The sequence below is a fragment of the Pelodiscus sinensis genome, chromosome 2 (genome assembly GCF_049634645.1).
Source record: "Pelodiscus sinensis isolate JC-2024 chromosome 2, ASM4963464v1, whole genome shotgun sequence".
Classification (NCBI taxonomy): Eukaryota; Metazoa; Chordata; order Testudines; family Trionychidae; genus Pelodiscus; species Pelodiscus sinensis.
This window is the reverse complement of record NC_134712.1, coordinates 220,389,752-220,414,318: the sequence shown is the minus strand read 5'-3', so window position 1 is coordinate 220,414,318 and position 24,567 is coordinate 220,389,752. Positions and strand designations below refer to the sequence as shown.

Genomic DNA, 24,567 nt, shown 5'->3' with positions numbered 1-24,567 from the left:
TCACTTTGTGTAGTCAGCACCATGTCCCTCAGAAAGCCATTCCCATCAAAATAGCTACCACCTTTTGTGGTGGTGGATTCAATATGCTGAGGGGAGAAGCTCTCACATTGGCATAGAAGCCTCTCCAATAAAGCACTAGAGTGGCACAGCTGCACTCTGCATGAAAACAGCCCCACAGATCACAAGACCACACCAATGGGAAATTGTTACATATGAAACTTGACCAAGCTTTCCTCCTCCTTTATTGATACGGGCTGTGTGAGATGTAAATTTAATTTCCTTAGTCCCATCATTAGTTACCAAGACCAGCTGCAGTGTTCATGCCTGTAGTGAGTAATTGTACAGTAACATCTAGTCCTTGGACAAGAATACAAGGGGGAGATTTATTAGGGATTCTCAGTTTCATCTCAACAGCAGAACATTACAGATGAAGTGGGGTCAAATAGAATAGTTTGGGAGTCCGAGCTGGTGTTTATACTTTAGGTTGACATTAAATTTATCATCCAGCACTATCTGTTGTGAGTTCTTATCACAAGGAAAAGGCAACCATACCATAGAATAAAGTAAAAAATGTGACCAGTTGGTGCAGGAATTGCTCCCAACTACATGTGGAAATATGATGCAATGGTCTTTGCTCTCTACTGCCTCTGCACTGGAGACAGACACAGCCTGAGCCTCCAGCTACCAATGCTGGAGGGACCCAGCACGAAGGAAAGCACACACTGGATCATTTTAAAGTGCACCACAGGTGTTGTAGTCATCTGCTCCCTGACTGGGAATCCAAGAAAGACTTAACTCTGGCTAAGAGTCAAAGTTCATCCTAGAGGTTAAAAGTCATGTGGCCAGGCCCCACACTGGTTTAAGTCAGTGCAGCTCCATGAAGTTTAATGGTGATTTACTGCTGTCCCCAGTCTGTTAGAATCATAGGGTTGGAAAAGACCTCAGGGGGTCATCAAGTCCAGCCCCCTGCCCAAAGCAGGACCAACCCCAACTAAATAAACCCGGCCCGGACTTTGTCAATCTGAGACTTAAAAACCTCTAGGGATGGAGATTCCACTACCTCCCTGGGTAACCCATTCCAGTACTTCACCATCCTCCTAGTGAAATAATGCCCTTTGATTGGCAAGAGAAAGACACTCATTTCTTTATAGTCTGATCAGGAATGAAAGTTTCTCCTTACCTTATTAGTATACAGTACCACTTTGAGAACACTGCTATCTACCATGGAGTAATAAAATTGAAAATGGCAATTCTTGCCAAAGCAGTGATACATGGAGCTGTTAAGATAAGCACTTTGGAATAATGTGTTGTCATTAACTCCCATACACACATAATAGCCTGAAAAAAAAAGAAAAGAAAAAAAATTGTGTTATTTCACAAGACACCTCTTTCCCTCAGTCCTTAAAAACAAGGAATACTGGATTTCAGTCATCACAAAGGCAACTGATGGTTTCAACACCACCAAGTTGTCTTTTTCTAAAATTGTCAAAATGACATGACTTGAACTGCCCCCGTGAACTCAGATACTGGTATCAGCCTAAGGCTATCCTAAAAACAGTTACTTCAGACCATGGCAGTCTCAAGCCACAATATGGACCATGTGCTGTTCAGCTGTTTCACATTTTCAATCATTCCATACTTAATCATTGCTACTTTTATCTGAAGTTTGCCTTTCTTCCTTCCCAGCATATATCTAATAAATATATATTTTACAGTAAACTTGATACTGCTATAGTCTCTAAAGAATTAAATAAGGGGGGAAAGTTCTGCCCTCCTGCAGAAAACACCAAGAGGTGCAAGAGCTCTTTGGAGCTTAAAAAGGGTCTGTAGCTCTGAGCCAGGATGCGTGCACCTAAGTGTCAGCAGCCCACTGTCTTTCCATCTGAAGCAGGAAACCAATTTGGGCTTTTTGTGACCTACTGCCCCTCATAAAAGTGCTTCTACAGAGGCCTAAAAGAATCCCTATGTCCTCAATAGTCCTCTTTTTAATCTATCAGAAATAAAAAGACAAGACACCTGTTCTTTATCAACTACAGCATGGCTTTTTTCCCCTCTTGAGTTATATGATACTTTGCTATTTTCTGGAAGCTCCCAGTTAAGATACTTCGTTATTACATCTAATGTACCCCCTTCCAACTTCTATAAATGTGTGTTCTCATATTTAGACCATACTCCTGGAACACTTCAAACATAAAAGGGGGAAATGGCATTTCATAAAAAATGTTTACAGTACATTATATTTTGTAAAAAGGTCATATGCTCCCAATCATAGCTTTTCTTTTGCACTTAGAATCACAGAAACATAGAATACTAGGACTGGAAGGGACCTTGAGAAGTCATTATTTAGCGTTCCATTTTGCAATACAATACTTGTCATACTTCTTCAGGTCACAAAACCTACCCATCCTTCAGAAAAATGGTAATATTACAAAAAGCCCCACAGTGTGCCAGTCTGCACAGATTACAAAAACATCTATATTTTTCGGACTATTGCATTATGAGACTAGCCATAAAGTAACAGTAGAATTTCTTGCACCCATTGTTCAATTGAATCATACAGGTGGCAACATCAAATCTGGAGCTTGGCAAATAACTCAGTTTTCCTTTTGGTGGTCCTTTTAAAAAAAATGAAAAAAAATTGTCCAACAATCCCAATTTGAAAATTGTGTAAAAGATTACTCAAACTGAAAACGGCAAAGGTTGCATAAGAACATAAAAACGCCCATACTGGGTCAGACCAGAGGTCCATCTAGCCTAGTATCCTGTCTTCCAACAGTGGCCAATGCCAGGTGCCTGAAAGGGAATGAACAGAGCAGGTAATCATCAAGTGATCCATCCCGTCGTCCATTCCCAGCCTCTGGCAAACAGAGGCTAGACACACCATTCCTCCCCACCCCAGCTAATAGCCATTGATGGACCTAACCTCCATGACTTTCTCTAGTTTTTTTTAAACCCTGTTATAGTCTTGGACTTCATGACATCCTCTGGCAAAGAGTTCCACAGGATGACTTTGTGTTTTGCTTGTTTTAAACCTGCTGCAAAATATTTTATAGGACCTGAAATGAACCATTTTGTTTTGTTGTCAGGAACTTTTTAACATAAAAATCATAGCAAATGAAAGGCTAGATTAAACAACAAACAGAGATTGGTGGGTAACTCCCTAATAACTGTTTACCCTGTGTTAGAGCATTTACCTCACATGTGGAAACCCAGGTTCAGTTCCCTCCTCTGCCTGATGTGAAACAGGGCTTTGAACCTGAGCCTGCCACACTAAGCATCTCGGTAAAAGCCTAAAGGAAAGTGCATTCCCAGTTAGTTTACAGATCATTTCAAGAGAGGTGATAGGGAAGGGCTTGATGTAAATTTCAGCTTCTCTTCTAGGACAGAAGTTTCAAAATCCCAGGGGAAACAGAGCATACTGGGCAGGTGCACTTGCTCCAAGGATCCTGCCACCACGGGGCGCAGCACCCTGCGATACCCAAAGCCGCATGCTCGGGGGATGGAGCTGTTTCCATCAATACTTGTTTGACATGGGGAGGAGAAGGCAGGGTGATGTGGGACAGTCTCCCTCCCTGCCTGCTGATAGTCCTGGGCCAGATTGCACAATCACTCTAGCTGGGATTAGCCTGTGAGCCAGGAGTTTGAGACCCCTGCCTAGAGTTCGAGCACTGTTAGCACCAAGAGATTACATCATCCCAGGGCTGTGGTATGCAAAGAGGAACAAAAATCTGGATTCTCCTCTAAGCAGTCTCTTAAGGACCCCAGTCTTACTGCTGCACAGTGCCTTTGAGGAAAACATCTGCCCAGGTTCTTTTCTCCCTACTTTTCAGTACAACACAGTGAAGGGTTTGGTTCTTCTTTCAGAGTCTTGATTTAGTTGCATGGAATACATGATAAACAAGTATTGATGGGAACACTTTCTGGATAGGACTAGACAGATTTTTACAGAAATTTGTTACAGTAAAAGGTCAGCACATTCATAGCAAAAAAAGACAGACTAGACATTGAAAGGAGTTCAAATAAACACCCTTTCCAACTATATTTAAATAGGTCTTCACCTACAAGATTATGAGGAAGTAGCAGGTAGTAAGGAAATTCTGTCTGCTGAAAAATTATTTGAGCTATGGGAAAAGAGCAAAGAAAAAAAAATCAAGGGGAGATAACATACATTTTTATAATGTAGGCCATTTTCACGATATACAACTGATGGGATTTTCATCAGTTGTTTTTTGTAAGGTTTTGTGTGTGTTTTAAACCAAGGTGTAGAAATCAGTTTTATATATATATATATATATATATATTTTAAAAGTCATATAATTGGCTTGATTTCTGATTAAATAAATGTATGGAAAGGAGGAGAAAGAGAGAGAAAAAGAGAAACTAACTATGGGAGTCACATGCAGTATGGTGTAGATCTAGAGACAAAAGAAAGGAAAAAAATCTGCTAATGGATAAAAAATACAGTAAATATAGAAACTATTGGTCAGAGGGAGGAAAAAGCTCTGAAAGAACCTCTAACTTTAGAGAAACTAAGAGAAAAAGTAACAAGTGGGGGAAAGAAGCAACAGAGCGAAACATATTTTTTAAAAAGTCAGCCAAAGTCAGAAAATACTTTATTAAATTTAACAATACCAGGAAACTAGGATTACTCAAATCCTATAAGCAATTCTTCCTTTATAAATATAATTATCTAGACTTCAGCTCTACAATTTTGTTTCCTACCCCCTTCCTATTTAGGATAGTGGAAGTTTTATCAAAATCACAAGCTAAAGCTCAGTCAAACTCCATTTGGAAGCTTGAATTTTCATACAATGCATTTTTGCAATTTCATTACACCATAGCTCTAGTTTTTAGCATTTTAGTCATTAAGATTACCTTTGCTTTTCCTTTATAGCTTGAATAACTACCAAGAAAAGAAATGCTGACAAAGTGAGTATCAAGCAGAGAGGAACTGAACTAGTTCAGAATTCTTGGATGCCTTCCAACATTTACGAAGAATTAATTTCTATGTGTTGCTGTGCCTTTTCTCTCATCTTTCTATGTGTTGTTTCACATTTACAATATGAAATGCTTAGAGCAGCCCAAACTCATTGTTTATGGAGAATATATTCAGCCTATTCAATTATCTATGTCTGTTTACCAAATATATAACCCACGTAGTTGAATGATAGGCTTTTCAGAACATATTCATATCTAATAAAGACTAATTAAGGAGTTAAATTTGACCCAGTCATGTACTCAATAGCTGATAAAAAGGGAAGTTATTGTGTCTAATACCTAGAGAACAATGATTGCCCATATTGGAACACAAGAAGGCTCATAGCCATTACTGACGTTAGTGTCACTGACTGAGGCAATATCGTTCATGAGAGGTGTTCAATTGAAGTTCCTTCTTTGCTAACTGTCCCAGCAGAAGTTAAAGGCCCCAGAATAATTGAAAAGAATGGGGAAATCATCTTGGTTTTCTAGGAAGCATTCCCTCTATACTATCACACATTTTAATGTTCAGAAGTACATTCTATTAATAAGTGCATATAGCAATCATGTTTGCTTATGGGGAAAACACTGTACTATCAACATCTTATTCATTGTTACAAAGTGATTTGGGACAAAGCTGAAAACTAAGCTGATCCTGACCCTAAGGAACCCTAAAGCCCTTGCTGACTTCTGAAGATTTCCACATTATTGGACTCTGTTACCCCAAAAGGGGTGGACTTGAACAAGTGATCTGGATGGAGGGCTGAGCTGCTAACTGGACAGAGCACCATAAGGCAGAGCTATAGCGAGAAAGGGCAATGCCCAGGAGGAAGACAACTTGCCCACTGGCCTGGCTATTAGGTGACACTGTCAGTGAGTGTTCCTCTTCACATGCCTCCAGAGAACTACTGCCACCTAGAGAGAGGCTCAGATTTATAATTCACACTTAAGTGTGTGGATTTGTTTTGTCCTTCCTTGCCCAATGAAAAGCATAATGCATGGGAGGCTAAGACAAAGCAGTACCTTAGAAATAATATGGCTGTGGCAAAAATGAACAAACCAATGAGATATGCTATAGAATAATGATGTAATCCTCTCCCATAGATAGGGCAAAAAATATTACAGTAAGGTTTGATTTATCAAAGATCAGCTTGTTTGAAAATTTAGCTGAAAGCTCTTCATGTTCTCATAGCATGCACATAGATCTTGTTATTCATATTGAATATTCAGAAAAGTAGTATAAAAATAAAGCATGTGATGACTTCGAATTGTATTTCCACAATATTTCCCTCAGACTTTTCCTATAAATTACCACAATCTAATGACAGCTAATAACCATGTATTTATTCTTACCTCCAGTATCATTGCTTTGATCTTTGAGGGGAGCTGATTTTGAGGCAAGATTGTTGCCTGCTTTTGTGCGCACCCAGGAAGCATTTTCAAATAATGAATATGAATTCCAGTCACACATGTCAAGCTCGAAACTGCAAACGTGCTGATCTAAATGGGAAAGCAATCATTCGGTTACTTCAAAAGTCATTATTTCTGAGATAATTTCCTTTTAGAGATTAATGTTCGTTGAACTACTTGACAGGTCTTCTGCCTTTGGTCACCTCACAAGCAATCAGCCTACTACTGGATTTAGCTGATACTCTATGTTGCCTTCTGTAGTGATAAAAAATTTTAATATGAAAACTAGAAAATAAAATGCTTCAATTGCTTTGATCTGGTTTTTTTTTCCCTCTGATTTTTTTGAGTTCTCAAAAATTTTAAAGATTTAGACTTTTTGTTGGGAAAAGAAAACTTTTCAAAATTTTAATTCTTGCAGGAGGAGAAAACTATTTCCCACCTAACTCTAGTTATTAAGGATATTCTGTGGTAGAGGTTGGGTTAGAGGTGGTGGTCTTCTGAAACACAGACATTCACTTGACCAATCCTTTACGTGATTTTATGCAACACAGTTGCAAATCTGTGGCTATTATGAGCTATGTAATTAAGCATCAGCCACAGTTTAGTCAAATATCCTGAGTTCTCTCAAACTGTCTGCTTGTAAGCATGCTTATCTTTACTAATGACCTAATTTGCCTTTTTTATTAAATATTGAAAAGCTAACATGAGCATATAACATGAGTGTATAACTTTACTGCAAAGTACAAACTTCAGAGGATTTGAAATGTGGATCCTTCACCCCTTTTGATATCAAGTCAACCAAAGTTGGCTTTAATTGTATTACCGCTACAAGTTTTCTGAATGGCTGATATGTACAAAGCTGAAAATAGTGAGGTGCAATTTGGCATTTCAGCAGTCCTTGCTTAATGATGACATCAGTGGGAAATTGTGTTTATACAAGAAACTATGGGGTCTAACTCTGCTTAAATCAGAATTTATAAATACTTTGGGTTATCCAGGTCTACTAAAAAAAAGACAATGACTAACTGGTTTTTAATTTTTTTTTATATTTAAGTATATGTGGCAGGGGTGGCCTTAACATCAGGCGAACTGAGGTGGCCGCCTCAGTGCCACACTGTGGGGGGGTGCCACTAGGACCCAGAGCGTGGAAAATTGTGTCTGCTGCTGGTGCATATGTATTCTCTCTGCTATAGATGCACAGAGATGGTGGAGTTCTGTGCTAGAGGAAGGAGGGCACAAGAGACATAACAGGCAGGCAGGAGAAAAGGTGGCATGGGGGCATCATTTCAGCTCCCCACCTAAGCTCCCCACCAAAAATCTTCTGGGCTGGCCCTGATATGTGGTCTAATACATTTTTCTACTAATGTCTTGGTCTCAATAGAAAATATTTTTTTTAGGAAGTTGGATAAAACTTTTTAATGCCTGGATCTTTTTAAATTCTGGAAGAGGGGTTGATGTACAAGTGGAAATCAGTGGGAAGTAGAGACCTATGGAGAGGATTTCTGGGGAATGCTGAGTACTCAAAGGCAGTAACAGAAGGTAGTTCCTTGTGCAGTAGAGGAAGGAGGAGTGGCACATTGAAGGAGCAAAGCAGTTGGGGACAGAAGCAGGAGAGGTGTATGTGTGAAGAGAGAAGTGGACTCTGCACTTTTTCAGGCCACTCAAAGCCATTCCATAGATATATATATTTATTAATAATTTTGTAGTGTGTTTGTGTGCCCTATTTTAGGGAAAACCTCGTCTGTTTTCAGTAGACAGGCAGATATTGGATCAAAAAAATTTTTAAATGAACATATCTGAAATAAGGTAATTTATACAGTTTTCCCTAAAGCTTAGTTTTATATCAGTGAACATAAATGTAGCTCCATGCGCAGAATGGCTGGTACATATGGTAATGACAGGAAGGATTTCTGGAGAAATGGAAATTTCAGGAAATCAAACTAGTCTCCCTCTCATCTGGCCATTTCACAAAGACCAGCACCATAAAGAGTATGCATTTCAGCTAGTCTTTTTTCTGACCCTCCATTTAAAATGTTCTGCAGTAAAACCTCTTTCCTTCAGGTGTAATTAAAACTCTTCTTACTCTTTGTTCTTCTGAGATGTCATCTCAGGAGGATGACTTCTCACCTACAATGTGCCTCTAAATTTAGATGCAACAAGAAATAGGTTCAGTTTGAGCACATTTGATGTGCTTTGTTACTGTTCCAGGATATCAGTTGATACACCATGCTTGCTATATATGCAAGATAAGTTTAACATTATATGTAAAGGAGCTTCAGGGGGTAGCCGAGTTAGTCTGTTACAGAAAAAAAAAAGCAGCAGCAAGCAAATGGTCTGGTAGCACTTTATAGACAACAAAACATGTTGATGGTATCATGGGCTTTTGTGGGCACAGTCCACTTCCGGTCATCTGTTTTGCTAGTCTATAAGGCGCTATCAGACCATTTGCTTGCTGTTATTATATGTAAAGCGGGTCTGCCAATGTGTGTGTGGAGGGGGAGGACAAAGGGAGCAGTTATCCCAAAGCCCAGCGAGACAATGGAGCCGGGACGCTGGCTGCACCATGTGGGCCACATACTCTGAACTGCACAATGGGCTGGTGGGGAGGAGGTGCCAATGTTCTGGGTAGTGCTAAGGGCTGGCTGCCCTTGGCCACAGTTCTTCTACTCTTATCCCCACCCCTTCCTGGAGAACATAAAGCCAGTGAATTCACACACATGCATATACTCTGAGGGTATGTCTACACTACAGTGTTATTTTAAAACATCTTATTTCTAAAAACCTAATTTGAAATTACACGTCTACACACAAAATGCATTGCAAAATAGCATTTTGCTATTTCAAAATAGCACGTCCACACTGAATGGACTCTGAATCGCATTTAAGGCTGGCCAGAAGAAGTTCCGGCAGGGCACCAGGTCAGGACTTACTGTGTGGGGCTGATGCCTGAGGCTATCTGAGGTCTGTGTTTAAAGGGATTCCCCTCCCCTCCCCTCCCCCTCCCCCTCCCCCTCCCCCTCCCCGGACAGCCAGTTGTCAGGTTTCCCTGCTTGCTTGTCTACCTCAATGAGGGACAGCAAAGCATTTTGTCTCTGAGTGCTCTAGTTGCCCTCACTCAGGACACCACAGCACTCTGCAACACTGAGCCAGAGCTGCCCCTGGGCACTCTGATGCTTCTCTTGGACGGGTTGCTGTGAGCCTGGCTTCACTTTCTGCAGGCTGCCATCCAGGAGGTCCATGGGGGCCTGTCAGTATCCAGGAGGCTCTGCGGGAGAGCTTCCACCCTGAGGAGCACTAAGAGCCTCCCTGGTGTGCTTCATTCCTCCCTCATGTCCTTCCACTTACCCCTCCCTAACCCCCCTTCCTAATGTCAAATAAAATACACATATTTTCAAGAACACAAACTCTCTTTATTTAACAACACTGGGGGGGAGGGAATGAAACTCTGGTGAGACAGGGGAAAGGAGGTGGGAGAGGGGAAGAGAGAGGGTGGGAGAGGGTAGGGGGAAACATGGGATGAGGGAGCTGGAAGGGGGAAGCAAGGGGAAGAAAGGGGAGGAGAAGCTCAGGGCTCAGGGTTGGAGGTCTTGCTGGACCAACTTGATTGTCATGCAAACTTGCTCCTGGGTTCGCATGTGTCCTTTGGTGGCCAGGCTGGCAGCTATCCTGCCATAGACGGCCGCATTCCTCTGTCTAGTGAGGAAATCATGGAAATTGGGGGCATCCCCCCAAACCTGAATAAAATCCATGATCTCCACCCTAGACCAGGAAGGCACCCGCGTTCTCTGGGCCCTGGCAGGCTCCTGGGAGCTGGCAGACTGCTCCTGGGGAGCGGTGGCTTGCTGGCTCATGTTTTGTGGCCACTAGATCAGGGGCAGTGACTGCTGGCTCTAGGCTGGCAGGCTTGGAGCTGGCACAGGCACTGTGGCCAGAGTCTACCCCTTTAAAGGCTCCGGGGAGAGGGGGACAGAGTGTTCCTGGATGAGGCCAGAGTGGCCACCAGGGAACCCTCGGAAGGCTAGAGGCCCCCTATTTCAAAATAAGTGTCTACACAGCACTTATTTTTAAATAGCTATTTTGAATTTGGTGTTATTCCTCGTAGAATGAGGTTTACCAAATTCAAAATAAGCGTTCCACTATTTCAAATTTATTTCAAAATAAATGCTATGATGCTATGAAAGTTATTTAGAAATAAGGGCTGTTATTTTGAAATAACTTTGCTGTGTAGACATACCCTAAGAAATCAAGGACATACCGGCTTATTGGCCACAATGACAATGTCATTTTTTTCCTCTAGATTTGTTTCATTATTCCACCTCAGCTGTAGTAATCCTCCAAGGAAGAGACAGAGAGAGAAAAATCACATTCCTGCATTAAGAGCTTCACTGACTCCTTGTTTCAATCTAGGCTTGTAAAAGAGCACACTGCAGAATATTCTCCATTCAGCATAGGGTGAGTATGTCCAAAGCAAGTAACAGGGTTCCCAGCACTCCTATACAACCCTGCTGAGTAACAGTTACAAATGGGTACTGGAATGTAAATAAGCACACCTGACATCCTACTTTGCTTCTACTTTTTGCAAATGCAGGACATCCAAGGCATGGAAATACTTACAGCCCAGCAAGTTTAACTGAAATTTAAGTTTTCCTATTTACATAGAGATGTGCCCTGTGAAATAAAAATTAATCTAGCCCCGAATTACCAGGATCCTGAAGATTTGCATGCGGCTCTTAAAATGAAGATAACACTGAAATAGATCATTGTTCAGAATTCTAAAATATTAAATCAGTTTGGGGATCTACTGTAAATTCCTTCTCATGGGAGCCTCCTATTTTAAACTCCAGTGTACAAAACTGTTTGCAAAAGCTAAATATATCTGAGACAGAAGATAACAGTGTGATGCTGGGAGACCAGACACCAGTTTATGGCAAGGTCTCCATGTCTCAACTGAACACTGACAATAAATAGCTGAAATCTCTCTGGCTCAAATGTGGATTCAGATAAGATAAGTACTAAAATATTTGGACTCTATCGAATGCTTGTGAGTTGCTGCATGCATTAATCTTACTTGTAATATTTGTATCAGATCCGCAATGTTATACTTGAGTGTGCATATTGTGAGCCTCTGTGACCATGCATCATCATATGGGAGAGAGACATGAATTAATGTGAAGGACAGCTCTTCTATAGAAACTACTATGTCTCTCCTGCAAGAAGAGACCCATCAATACCAGACAGATTATAGCTGGATCTTATAACTAGAAACTCTCTGCATCTGGATTGAAGAACAGTCAGCAAAAGGACTAAAGACATATTGTTGTTCTCCTCTCCTCCCCATGAAAACGAGGCACGTGAGTGGTCTCCTCCCATCAACTGAGATTGTAGCTGGGAACACATAGCAGGAGAAGGATAAAAACTCCAAAGAAAGATATCTATGTCACTGGGTCTGGGGGAAGGAGGAAGGTGTTTTGAAGAACTAAGCAAGAGATTCCCCAGCTACTTAACACAGATTAACTGTAAAGGACAAATACTCAGTTTGCTGATTATAGAAGCCTCTGTTACCTTTTAAAACCTGAGACCAACTAGGATATGAATTCACTTGCTTTAACCTTGTAAATAATTTTTAAATTTCATTTTCCTATTTAATAAATCTTCATATAGTGTATTATAGGATTCTTTCTGTAAGGGCCGCATAAAAGACATGCTCATCTGGATGGCAAGACAGACTAGAATATCCAAGGGGACTGTCTGTGACTCTGTTTAAGGTTGTTAGTGTGTCGGGGGCATATCTGTTTGGTGAAGCTGGTTGCTGGAATCTAAGTTTAGAACTAACAATGAGTTTGGCTTTTTCAGCACCCTGCCCCAAGGTTTGTACTCACACTCTTGTACTACCAATATGAGCATCACAAACATATACCCACATGACAAACCTCAAAGCTTTGCATTCTCCACTGAGGCCCAGCAGATTTCAGTACAGCTCAGGAATGAGAAGATGCAAAGTTAAAGCCATTTTTGCACCAATTCTGGATTATCGGTGTGCCAGCCAAATCTTCCGGTGTTATTTAGAGTAACATGGAGGCTACTCTAATTTACATACGCCAGTGGCCAAAAGAGGTACTTATTGTAGTCAGGGACCTCTGGAACAGCAGAAAAGCCTCAGACATGCCCCTTTTCTCCTGAACAAATCCTGTCTGCTAGCTGGAGAAAGGGGAACACATAGGAAATATTCCACTGGCTTTACACCACTGGAGAATGCCACTATGCTTGGATGATCTCTTCCAGGGCTGACTACACTGAATTTATGGCTGCTGAGAGGCAGGAGAGTAGCACAAAGTAATTACAGGGCAGCTGAATCAGGGCCTTACAGTTTTCAAAAAGCCAACAGAACTTTTTTCTGTTTGGTGGAGAGGGGGAGGTTGTTTTGTTTTGTTTTTAAAGGTCATTGCCACTGCTTTCCCTCAGATGGCTGAAAACATTAATTTTCATTCAAAGAACAGTAGATCTTACCTACCCATTGAAGACTTTGTGGTGCTATTTCTGCAGAAAGCTCCTCAGGCATTCATAATATACCACATTTTTATTGTCTCTCTTGTGGTATGAAATCTGACAGCCGATAGTTTGGAGGAATAAAATATAAGCCTCATTAAAATGATTAAGAAGTTAAGAAATATTTTGAGTACAAAATGGCCTCTTTGCTTTTTTTTCCTTTTGGCTTCAGGGGGAAATAATTATTTGTGTGGTTAAAGAAAGGATTCTTACCAAATGCTGGGAAACATCCTCCACTGAAAGAAATATCATCAATAGCAATGGTATTATCCGGCTCCGACGCCTCAAGTGTCCCTTGAATGACAACCTGAATGATGTTTAGCAACAGGTTAGGAGGAAATACCATTAATGTTGTGTCACATACATAAGAATAATTATACCTGCATGCTGCAGAATCACTGAAGTTGTTAATATTACGTGAACGGACGAGAATATAAAATGTAGAGTTTTCATTAGAAATAAAGCAGCTCAGGTCATGCAAAAAAACCCCAAAAAAGGTAGTCTATAAGGTGCCACAGGACTCCGCGCCGCTTTTGCAAAGAAACAAAAAATACCTCAGTGGATTATCAGCCTGGCTTTTGCTCACTGCTGTGGCATTTGTCACCATGGATTTACTCCTTAGTCATTCTTTCAGGTCCAAAACTAAGTTGACTTTAACCAAAAGTCCCGTGCAGACCACAATAAAATATATTCTTTTCAGAGGACCTCAGTAAATTAGTATCACAGTGGTTAAGAGACAGAAAAAAAAATTGAATGATCAAGTCCCTCTTCCTTCTTACTTCTAGCATTTACCAGGCAGAGATCTGGAGAAGTGATAGAACATTTAACGTCACACCAGCCTGTAAACTATAGACAGCCTGTAAACTGACAGCTAATACCATTCCAGACTGTGGAAACTAGAAACTGCATCTTGAGAAACAAAAACTATCAGCTGTTAATCACAAATGCCTCAAAGGAGCTATACTTCCATCACTTACGTTGTGCCATAGGACCAATGCCAGATGCTTTCCATTTCTGTTAGTGATTTAGGACTATATTGTAAACCAGCCCATATGGTCACACAGAAACATAAGCGGAATAAAACCACCCAAATACACTTCCCCTGTACCACTTTCCCTCATCCGGGCCTCAGGCCAAGTGGGGAGAGCAGGGCTGCATATCAAGTACTTCTTCACCAGAGAGGTCAACAGAGAGATGGGTAGAATTTAGGCTTTGCTGTCTCCCCACCATACGCTACTGAGATTATGGTGTTGAAAAATAAGTAATTTGGTATGAGCAAGAGGCAGTAGAAGATAATTTTCCTGCTGGCAGCGATGTGGAAGTGGCAATAAGGAAGAAACTGAATCACAGTTGTCAGGGCCCTTTACGGAGTGGTGATGCTACACCCTCCCTTCACAGTGAGCTGTATGTAAAAGCACAATCTTGTCTTAATAGTAAGTGTCAAAATGATAATACTAATGCAGCAAAACTTTCAATATTTGTTTTAAAGTTCAGAGATAAATTTATGAACTGCTTGTACAACTTAATAGTAAATACATGAGGCCTGCAAACCCATCTTTACAATAGCGGCGAGGAGTCCTGTGGCACCTTATAGACTAACCGAAGTGTTGGAGCACAAGCTTTCGTGGGCAAAGACCCACTTCGTGACCTGCATCTGACGAATTGGGTCATTGCCCATGAAAGCTTATGCTCCAACACTTCGGTTAGTCTATAAGGTGCCACAGGACTCCTTGCCACTTTTGCAGATTTAGACTAACACGGCTACCTCTCTGATACTCGACACCATCTTTACAATGTTTCATTCTGATTTGTAATGGAAACAAACTCTGAAGCATGAGACTTTTTCGTGGAACAGAAATTCCATTCGACGGTCTTTTATTTATTCATGTTGGCTACGTCTAGACTGGCATGATTTTCCGGAAATGCTTTTAACTGAAAAGTTTTCCGTTAAAAGCATTTTCGGAAAAGAGCATCTAGATTGGCAGGGACGCTTTTCCGCAAAAGCACTTTTTGCGGAAAAGTGTCTGTAGCCAATCTAGACGCGGTTTTGCGCAAGAAAGCCCCGATTGCCATTTTCACAATTGGGGCTTTTTTGCGCAAAACAATAACACATTGTCTACACTGGCTCTCTTGCGCAAAAGCATTTGTGCAAGAAGGCTTTTGCCTGAATGGAAGCAGCATAGCATTTCCGCAAGAACACTGACGATCTTACATGAGATCGTCAGTGCTCTTGCAGAAATTCAAGCGGCCAGTCTAGATGCAGCCATATTGTACAAAGTTTAACTATATCAAGTAAACTTTGGGTTAGTCATATTGCAGTAATTATAATTATATATTCAATATATTCAATTTTCAGTTGATTATATTGTTTTAAATATGCTTCCAAAAATGTTATTCAGCACAGGATCATAGCTTGGAAAATAAAACATATACGTTTAAAAATACAATAGTTAAAAAAAAAGTTTGACCATTTAACAGTTAGCATTGCATATGAGGTTGAATTCGACTGATTTACAATAGGCTTGCTTATTAACAATTTAAACCAGTGTTCTGAAATTATCTCCTTGACTAATCTGAGTAGAGATTGAGTGAACTTGCATGATTTGGATAATATTAGAGCAGTAAAGTCTTGTTTTGGTTTTGCGCAATCAGAGGTGGTTTCAGAATCATATTCTACATAACTCCCATATGAGATACTATTCAATGTTGTACTACTGCTATCCCCATTAAATACCCCCCATGCAATTTGTGTGACTAATAATTTATCGTAGATGATGATATTGAGCATAAAAACTGTGTGTGTGTTACGCATACATAAGGGGATACCCTTAAATGTATCTAGACAATGCTTGGTCCTGCCATGCGGGCAGGGGACTGGACTCAATGACGTCTCGAGGTCCCTTCCAGTCCTAGTGTTCTATGATTCTATCAGTTAAGTGCTTTCTACAGTTTAGTAGCTGACTGTGATGGCACCTGATGATCCAACACCTTTTGGCCCATATCCATTAGTACTTTCTGACTGTTTTGTATCGGCAAGACAAAGCAGCCATAAAGCTGTTCTAATTGTCTAGCCATGCTGGGTTTTCAGCTATTTTGTGTCTCTCGATTTGCACAAAATACCTGACATACTGGTTAATCTAGCCCTTTATTTTTTAAAGAAATAGCACATGCCTTCTCTGGGAAAATCGATAAACTTAGTCGACGCTCATAAAGTGAAAACTGCATCATTTCATAGGAAATAGATGCTAGATATTTAACATATGCATATGAAATAAAACTATTGCAGAAAGAAGAGTACCTAAGAAGGTGGTTTGCAAGCTTCCTCAGCAGTTTGATGGCAAACCTCCTCTCACGATCTTTAGAAGAATACTTGTAATGAACACCGTGCAAGATATTACAAGAACAGCATGTCCCTTCAGTCTAGCCAGGCAAAACAACAACAACAACAGTGATAGATCACCAGCAGTTATTGTTTACCACAATACCTAGTAGCAGCCTTGATTTGTATAATCAAATGTTCCCATGGAGCCAATATGTCCTAACTTCCTATGAATCTTTTAAAGATACATTTTTGTATACAGTGAATGAATTAATGGATGAATGGATTAATAAATATTACTCTGATAGTTTGAACACAAAGTTGAATGTTGCATTATAAAGTACATGAATGGAAAAACACGTTCAGTTCCTGCATATTTCCTTCCCTTTACCTTCTCACTATTCTGAACAAACTATTTTATGCTTATTGTCTGATTCTCAACACAGGAGGACAGGCACAGCACCCCTTGACATGAGGAGAGGGAAAAAAATCCTGAAAATGTTCTAGTGAAGAACTTGATACAATTGACCTCAGAGGGAGTAAGTTTGATACCAATTTTAAATCTTTCTACTTCACGAGTGCCAAGTCTGTATTTTTCTCTCTCAGACTTGGCTGGAGTTTCTTACTCCAGAAGGAAAATGATAGTGTTAAATGCTTACTTCACACCTTCAACTACTGTTGGTTTTGTTTTTCAATGTTGTACTAGTCTTCACAAATGGCAAAACCTTTATCTCCCTCTTAATTCATTTAACTCAATAACAACTGAATTGATTCTGTTCAAAATTTGAATAAATATTTACCTGTTTCTTGAGAGCTAGTTTAGTAATATTTAGCTCTAAAGGCCAAGGAAAACAGAACAATGGAAATATCTTAAGTTTAGCAATAGCATTTGCTACCATGAACATAACAATGAATGCATCACAATATTTTACCACTAGACCCATTATTTCTAGCTGTAATGACCACCAACACAAGGGCATTACAATGGCTAAGATTATGACACTTTCTCTTTTTGCTCTGCCAGGCAGTTCTGGTTTGTATGACTGAACCCTCTGCACATGCTGAATGCCAATTAAGTTGATAGCCTTTCCATGCCCTCAGATCCCTATCTGTGCAATCAGACTGCAGAAATGGGACCTACCACAGCAAATACCAAAGAAATGACAAGTACAGGACTGAATCACAGGGACAGTATCACCTTCCCAATCATATTTATTCAGAGCAATCCTCTGTCTTGTTAAGCTACATCCATTTTTATATGTAAAACTTGCAGCATGGAGTAACTATGGAATCAACACTGCTCAAAGAGTTCAGCTAGGCAAAGGATGTGCTGAGTTCATTCTGTGATGAGCAGCTTAAAATGGTGTTAAGCTCAAAACACTATATCAAAACACCGGGTAGTTGGCAATAAGCGGTATGGTTATTTTCCTACCTTTCATTTTTGCTTGAGTTCAATGCTCCTGAAAAATGCTATCTTGACAGCTCTTGCAGGCCCGTATCCAGGAATTTAGGGGGGGGGGGGGAAGGGGAGGGTTGTAAATGTGGACTGCAAGAGCATGAATACATCTCTCATGGTCCCCCAAGTAAGCGGGGAAATCAGCCCCAGCCTTCCCACAGCCAACCAAAGCATGGGGGAGGAAAGTTCGGGCAGCACGCTGCTCCTGCCTTCCCCTGGCCAGCTGGAGCATGCTTACTTGGGGAACCATGGGGTGTGCGTTCGCACCCTTCATAGCCCCCCTGCATACAGGCCTGCCTGGAGACTGAGGTCCCCTGAATATCCACAGGAGAAGTTCAGAAAGACATTTGCACTGCAAGATTCTAACAAGGACTTCCAAGGATGAGAGGTACTTCAGCACCAAATAGGAGCCATCAGCAGGAATATTTTGCTTCCCCACATATAACACTAGAGCAGCAAGCAAGTTCTTATAATAAAAAGTAAATAGGGGGCCCCTTAAGTTGCTCAGGGCCCTAAGCAATTGCTTAGCCTGCTGATACCTAGTGCTGGCTCTGCTGACAGTGTCAATGCCTGATCCTTGGTCATTCTGATAAGAATCCCCAAAACAGTGACATTAGTAATGATCATTTTTATAAGGTGCACACCTGTCCTCCAGGAATTGGACTATGACCATCAATTCATTTCACAATGACCCTCGAACAGTCATCAGGAGATTAAAATGTTTGCTAATCAGGAAATCAGTTATGATTACAGGGGAAAGATTCCATATTAACAATTCTCCTCAGCCCTTATTTTCTTTATATTTCACAGATGGAGAGGGGCTGGAAAAGCAAAAGTGAGGCTTGATCTTGCTGCGTATCATGGGGTATCCAATAATGTCAGATAGGCCCAACACTCAGAGCTGCACATGGGCTTGGGAGTCTCTTAGTAAGTTGCACTGCTTTGAAAATTTAGGTCACATTGGACAGTCAAGCAGTGATGAGTGTTCTCCAGTCTAAGGGCAAAGACCTCACCAAATGATTTGACATTAGGATTCTCATAGACCAGGGATAGGCAATATTTTTCACAGGGGAATTTTTTGTATGTGGTCATGGGACAGCTCCACCCCCCAGAAAGGGCAGGACCTGGGGCAGGACTGGAGACTAGCCTCCTGCCAGAGTTGTCTTAAGCCACAAGCTTTACGTACAAACACAGCAAAGGGCTTGCAGCTCTAGGCCCCGCCACTACCACATTGCCTGGCAGCCACCTAGGGTTGCTGTGGCTATTTAAAAGGCTCACAGATCAGGCTCCTATTGGAGTAGTGCCACATCTGGAAGCCACAAGCTATATAAATAGGATCCTGTTGCCTGAGCCACAACTCGGAAATTTGGTGGCACGGGCTGTGGGATATAAATAGAAAGCAGGCAGAGACAGCCCATGGGCCAGATCAAACTGATAAGCAGGCCGGACCCAATCCCCAGGCTGCATCTTGCCCAGTCCTGCCACAGACAGTATCAGTGTATCACATAATCAGACATTTGGTCAAAAGTATTACAAGGCAGTGACTTACTGAGCTCATGTAACCAGAAGATGCTCACCTAAAGGGTAAGCATAATAGCCAGTTACTCAGGGTGAACATGTTAGGAGTAAAATTACCCTGATATTTTTTTAAAACAGTATTCTGTTGAAGTTTGTTACTACCTTGCTTGCATGATACAACAAAGGGGTCATGCTTCAAATGTAGACACTAAGCACACATCTACACAGCAGGGCTAAAGCTAAAATAAGCTACGCAACTTGAGCTATGTCAATAACTTAGCTTTAGTCGAAATAGCCTATTTTAGCTTTTGGCGCTGTCTGCACAGCAGGAAGTCCAAGAAAGAGCACTCTTCCTCCAATTTCCCTTACTCCTCATAAAATGAGAGTTACTGGAGTCAGAGTAAGAAGTCCTCCAGCTCAACATTATTTTGAGATTCTGTCGAAATAACGGCTTTCTGTGTATATGCGAGCTATGTTATTTCAGAATAACGTCAATTATTTCCAAATAACACTGTTGTGTAGCTGTACCCTAGGTGGGTTAACTTTCAAAACAGCAATAAAGAACAAGCGAAAATACTGCACATGTATATCTTGTAACAAAGCCTCAAAGCTAGGCGAAGTATTATGAATCGTTAATTATCTAGCTAATCTCTCTAGAAGTTTACAGGGAATAAATGAACTGAAAAGCTCGACTCCAACAAAACAAGTCAACTTCCTTGGGTCCTGAAAGAATACAATAACTAATCTCACCTCCTAAAAGAATAATTTTTAAGGACAGGTTCCAATTTATGTTACAAGTGTGATTGTTTTGTATAAAATTTGAGCACAGTTTAAATGGGTTTCAGTTTTAGTTCCCATGTCACCACAAGATAAGATCAAGCAATAATAAATTATAGTAATATTGAAGAGTTAAAATGTGCGTCTATGCCTCCTTTGATTCACGTCATTTTCTAGATATAAGATAACTTTATATCACCTAGCTTCATACAATATACTAACTTCTCCATTAGAAGTATGCATCATGGAAATTTACAAACCTCAAATTTTTCAGTACTATTGATTGTGATGATATTTGTTCTCCATTGGTTTTGCAGTCCTCCTTCTTCTTGCCAGATGTTTTTAAAAGTTCCATCAGAATGATGGAGTCCCACCATCAACACGCCTTTCATTTGACCAATCCAATAGTAAAATGCAAGCTAGGACATAAGAAAGTCCTGGTTAGTCCAGCAAATCGCAATGACAAAGAATACAATGAAGGGAAGATGTACCCCAAATACCTGGCAAATGTGTTTGCTGTCAGTAGGGAAGAAAACTCTGCTTCTTAAAGTTGCAGGAGATGAGACTACTTCAGAGGACACAGAGAGGAAATAGGCTATTAAAAAAAGAGAACAACACAGAAGGTTTAATAACCAGTGTTATTGTAACAAATACATAGAACATGCCAGAAAAATTCCATTATTTGGTAGACAGAAAACATAACTACATGGAAACTGCAGATAAATAATTACATTGCGGTTTATCTATAAAAGGACTTTTTCCAGGGGGGGAGGGGGAGAGGGTTGGTATAAAAATAAAATTACCAACTATTTTAAAGGAATAACAGATATTCAATGTGATGTTCCCGGTATTATTCACTGCACGCTATATAAACCCTGTTCTAAAGGCAAAATTAATAAGTTCTCTCTCATGGGCTTTTCTATGTTGAGTATTACAATAGTATCTGAGTGCTTCATAAACATTAATTAATATATTTTCACCACACCCCTTTAAGCCCCATCCATCCTGTCCATAGAAAGAGGCAGGAGTTCTGTGGAAAAATAATTGTAATTAAAATTAAAGACTGTATCATAAGCTGTATGCACAACAAAGCTAAATTAAGCGTGTACAGATAACGTTCATATTGGCATTTTGTAACTTCTGAGTGCATGACTTTTACTCTGCAACATGAATTACATGCTTTTAACATAGTTTATTTTTGTGGACAATATTCCAGGTTTTAAAATAATGCAGCCTGAAAAAACAAATTCCATGGACTGGCCCTAGTGACAGTGAACACTTTGTCAGTACATTTTATAAATATTTTCTGACAACAGAAGAAGAGAGACACTCAGGGTCTAGAGTTCCTTTCTGAGCTTGGGAAAGGAGGGAGCTCTAATGAATACAGACTCTTCAGCCACCCCCCACCCCCCCGGCCTTGAAGCATGACCCCTTTGTTGTATCATGCAAGCAAGGTATTAACAAACTTCAACAGGCCTTTATTTACCAAAGGTGAAACCTCTTTACAAAGCTGCTGCTGTTCCCCTCTGTAGCTCTCACTCAGGCCTGGCCCATCTCTTCCCCCCTCCTTCCTGTGTTTCCAGATTCCCAACAGCCAGTGCTCCCAGTTCTAATAATTACAAGCAGCATCTAAACACCACATTCCCTCCTCTCTTAAGAAGCTCTCCCAATTATAAAATAAACATTGTTGTTCTAACCACAGCAACAAATATGGAACAAGACACTATACTGTTGGCAGAAATATTTCACTGAAAACACTAGAAATATTACATAACATAGTCTCTAGCAGACAGGTGGTCGTCTAGGTCTGACAGACCATCTCTCAAACCCCGGTTCCAGTGCAATGTCTTCTAGTGTTGGTGCTAACACCACACTCTTCTTCATGGTCCCCTTCAATCTTTCAGTCTTCCCTGTTCTCCTGGTACCTCAACACACTTCCATTTTCCTCATCTAGCCTGCCCCAGTCTCTGCTTAGGCAGTCCTTGTTCTGCCCTCATGGGTCCTCATACATGGGGAGATCATATTTCACTATGCTGAATATAGGACATCTGGAAAAATTATTCATATTCAAGCAAGTTCAATGGCAATCAGAGCTGTGCAGTGCAAACATGCAAATAAATATCAAGTTGACTGAGCCCCTGCTAAATAGACATACTGCATAGCTGGATTTTTTTTATTATTTTCTTATCATTAAGGAATTAGGTTTCACAGGGGGAAGAGGTCACACACACACACACACACACACACACACACACACACACGCACGCACGCACTCCTGGACACTTCTCTCACACAGGGAGGGTGACTGACTGATCCAATGCTCCCTGTCTAGGGCTCTCTGCCTTTCATGTCTGGCTGGAGCCCAAGTATTGACATGCCTCCCCTAGTACTTGGTGCCACATCTTTCCACAGCAATGTGGTGGGGGGACAGGGGGAAGGGAAGCACATAGGGCCATATGCTCCCTCCCCGGATTTCTGCCAAGGTTTACACCAGAACATCACCAGCAGTAGCCTTCTGGCACTGTGTGGGAAGGAAGGGACAGGAGCTGCTTAAAGCCACTAGGGGGAGGGGATAATTTGGCCTATGCCTTTGCAGAATTCATCTCCCCTACCCCACCTCCTACTATTCCCCAACTCATCTCCCCTGCATGGCTGAAAGCAGCTTGTTTCTTCCTGCCTGCACAGTGTCAAAAGGCAACTAACATATCCAGACTGCTGCTGGGCACCAACATAGCCCAGCCGCCTCCTGTCCCAGGCTACAGTACTGGCAAAAAGGAGTTAAGCCTAAGGATGCATTATGCACCATGCCCAAGGAACCAGATCACAGGCACTTCACTGAACCCAGACAGGCAGATGGCCCAGAAGGGGAGAACAGGACTCAGGGGGACTGAAGAGGGTGCTAATTTACTGTGGCTGCTGTAGAGCCTTCAGGGTCAGGGCATGAACAGGCTGGAAATTACTTATTCCCCCACTCCAGAACTTAGCTAAGAGGTGGAGAGGCTTTCCTGTGCCAGCCCTGCACAGGGCTTTGGCATAGGCAGGGCTTTGCATCTGCTAGCCAGCACTCTGCGCAGAGGGCTTTGGGCTTGCATGGGGCTCTAGTCGAGCCATAAGCAATAGGAGAAGGAAGGAGCCTTCCAGCTAGACTGTTGGTGAACTGACTACTCTGATCAGGATCAAGCTCCTCACAGCTGGGAGCAGGACATGCCCTGCAGGGGGTAATATGGAGGGAGCAGCAGTGCTGTGGAGCATGAAGAGGCTAAGCAGGACTAGACAGCGAGAGAGGGAGCATGTAGATGGCCAATAGGTGGGCAGCAGAGGTGAGACACAATTGGCTGGTACCTACCCACACTCACCAGCCATGGCAGCTCACAAAAGCACAGCCAAACCTGTTCAGAAATGGGACAAGAGGTAGGGCCTTGCTGATGAGAGGTGTCATGCACTGGGGACTGCACTGATCGCCTGGCAGGAGGAGCATCCAGCCCTGCATACTGCATCTTTGTCCTGCCACCTGCTTTGCATGCCCAGCCTCATCATTGGCCACTAGATCCCCGCATTCATCCTTGGTCAGTGGGTGACTGGAGAGCAAGGATCCAGATAGCATTCTAGTCATGTGATTTCTCATTCCCACCATGGTCTTCAATCACCTAACTTCCATTCCCCCTCACACTCACAAAACTAGGCGATTGAGCAACAAAATGGCAAATTAATGTTAATGTTGATAAATGCCAAGTAATGCCCATTGGAAAAAATAATCCCAACTACACATACAAAATGATAGGGACTAAATTAGCTATTACCACTCAGGAGAGCGCTCTTAGGGTGTGTCTAGACTACAGGGTTTTGTCGACAAAAGTGGACTTTTGTCGACAAAACTATACCTGTGTCCACACTGCCTTTGAGTTATGTCGACATAACGTCGACAAAACTCAGCAGTTTTGTCGATGTATGTAAACCTCATTCTATGAGGAATAACACCTTTTGTTGACAGAGTTCTGTCAATAGAAGGCATTATTGCATCTACACTGTCCTTCGTGTCCATACTGTTATGTCGACAAAGCAGCTTGCTTTGTCGACAGAACTGGATGTAGTCTAGACGCTCTTTGTTGATAGAAGCTTTGTCGACAGTATCTGTAGAGAAAACTTTTGTCAACAAAACCCTGTAGTCTAGACATACCCTTGGAGTCAGCGTGGATAGTTCTCTGAAAACATCCACTCAGTGTGCAGCGGCAGACAAAAAAGCAAATAGAATGTTAAGAATAATTTAAAGAGGGATAGAGATCTTACTGCCTCTATATCAATCCAAGATTCACCCACATCTTGAATACTGCATACAGATGTAGTCACCTCATCTCAAAAAAGATATCTTAGCATTGGAAAAAATTTAGGGGTTTGGAATTGGGCCATATGAAAAGAGATTTAAAAAACGGGGACTTTTCAGCTTAGGAGATTAAGTGGGGATATGATAGAGGTCTATAAAATCAGGACAGGTATGAAGAAAAAGTGAATAAGGAAAAGTTATTTACTTATTCCCATAACATAAGAACCAGCGGTCACCAAATAA

At 41.3% G+C, this 24,567-nt stretch overlaps 1 protein-coding gene across 1 annotated transcript in view; it reads right to left on the bottom strand.

Moving 5' to 3' along the window:
• The window catches only part of MALRD1 (MAM and LDL receptor class A domain containing 1), a 439,697-nt gene that overhangs the window by 402,547 nt on the left and 12,583 nt on the right, over positions 1–24,567 (bottom strand). Inside the window, exons 3-7 of the mRNA XM_075922485.1 lie at positions 20,504–20,598; positions 20,264–20,422; positions 13,147–13,240; positions 6,331–6,477; positions 1,181–1,338 (exon numbers count right to left, since the gene is read on the bottom strand). Coding sequence (XP_075778600.1) covers positions 1,181–1,338; positions 6,331–6,477; positions 13,147–13,240; positions 20,264–20,422; positions 20,504–20,598 — 653 coding nt within the window. The remainder of the gene's footprint in view (positions 1–1,180; positions 1,339–6,330; positions 6,478–13,146; positions 13,241–20,263; positions 20,423–20,503; positions 20,599–24,567) is intronic.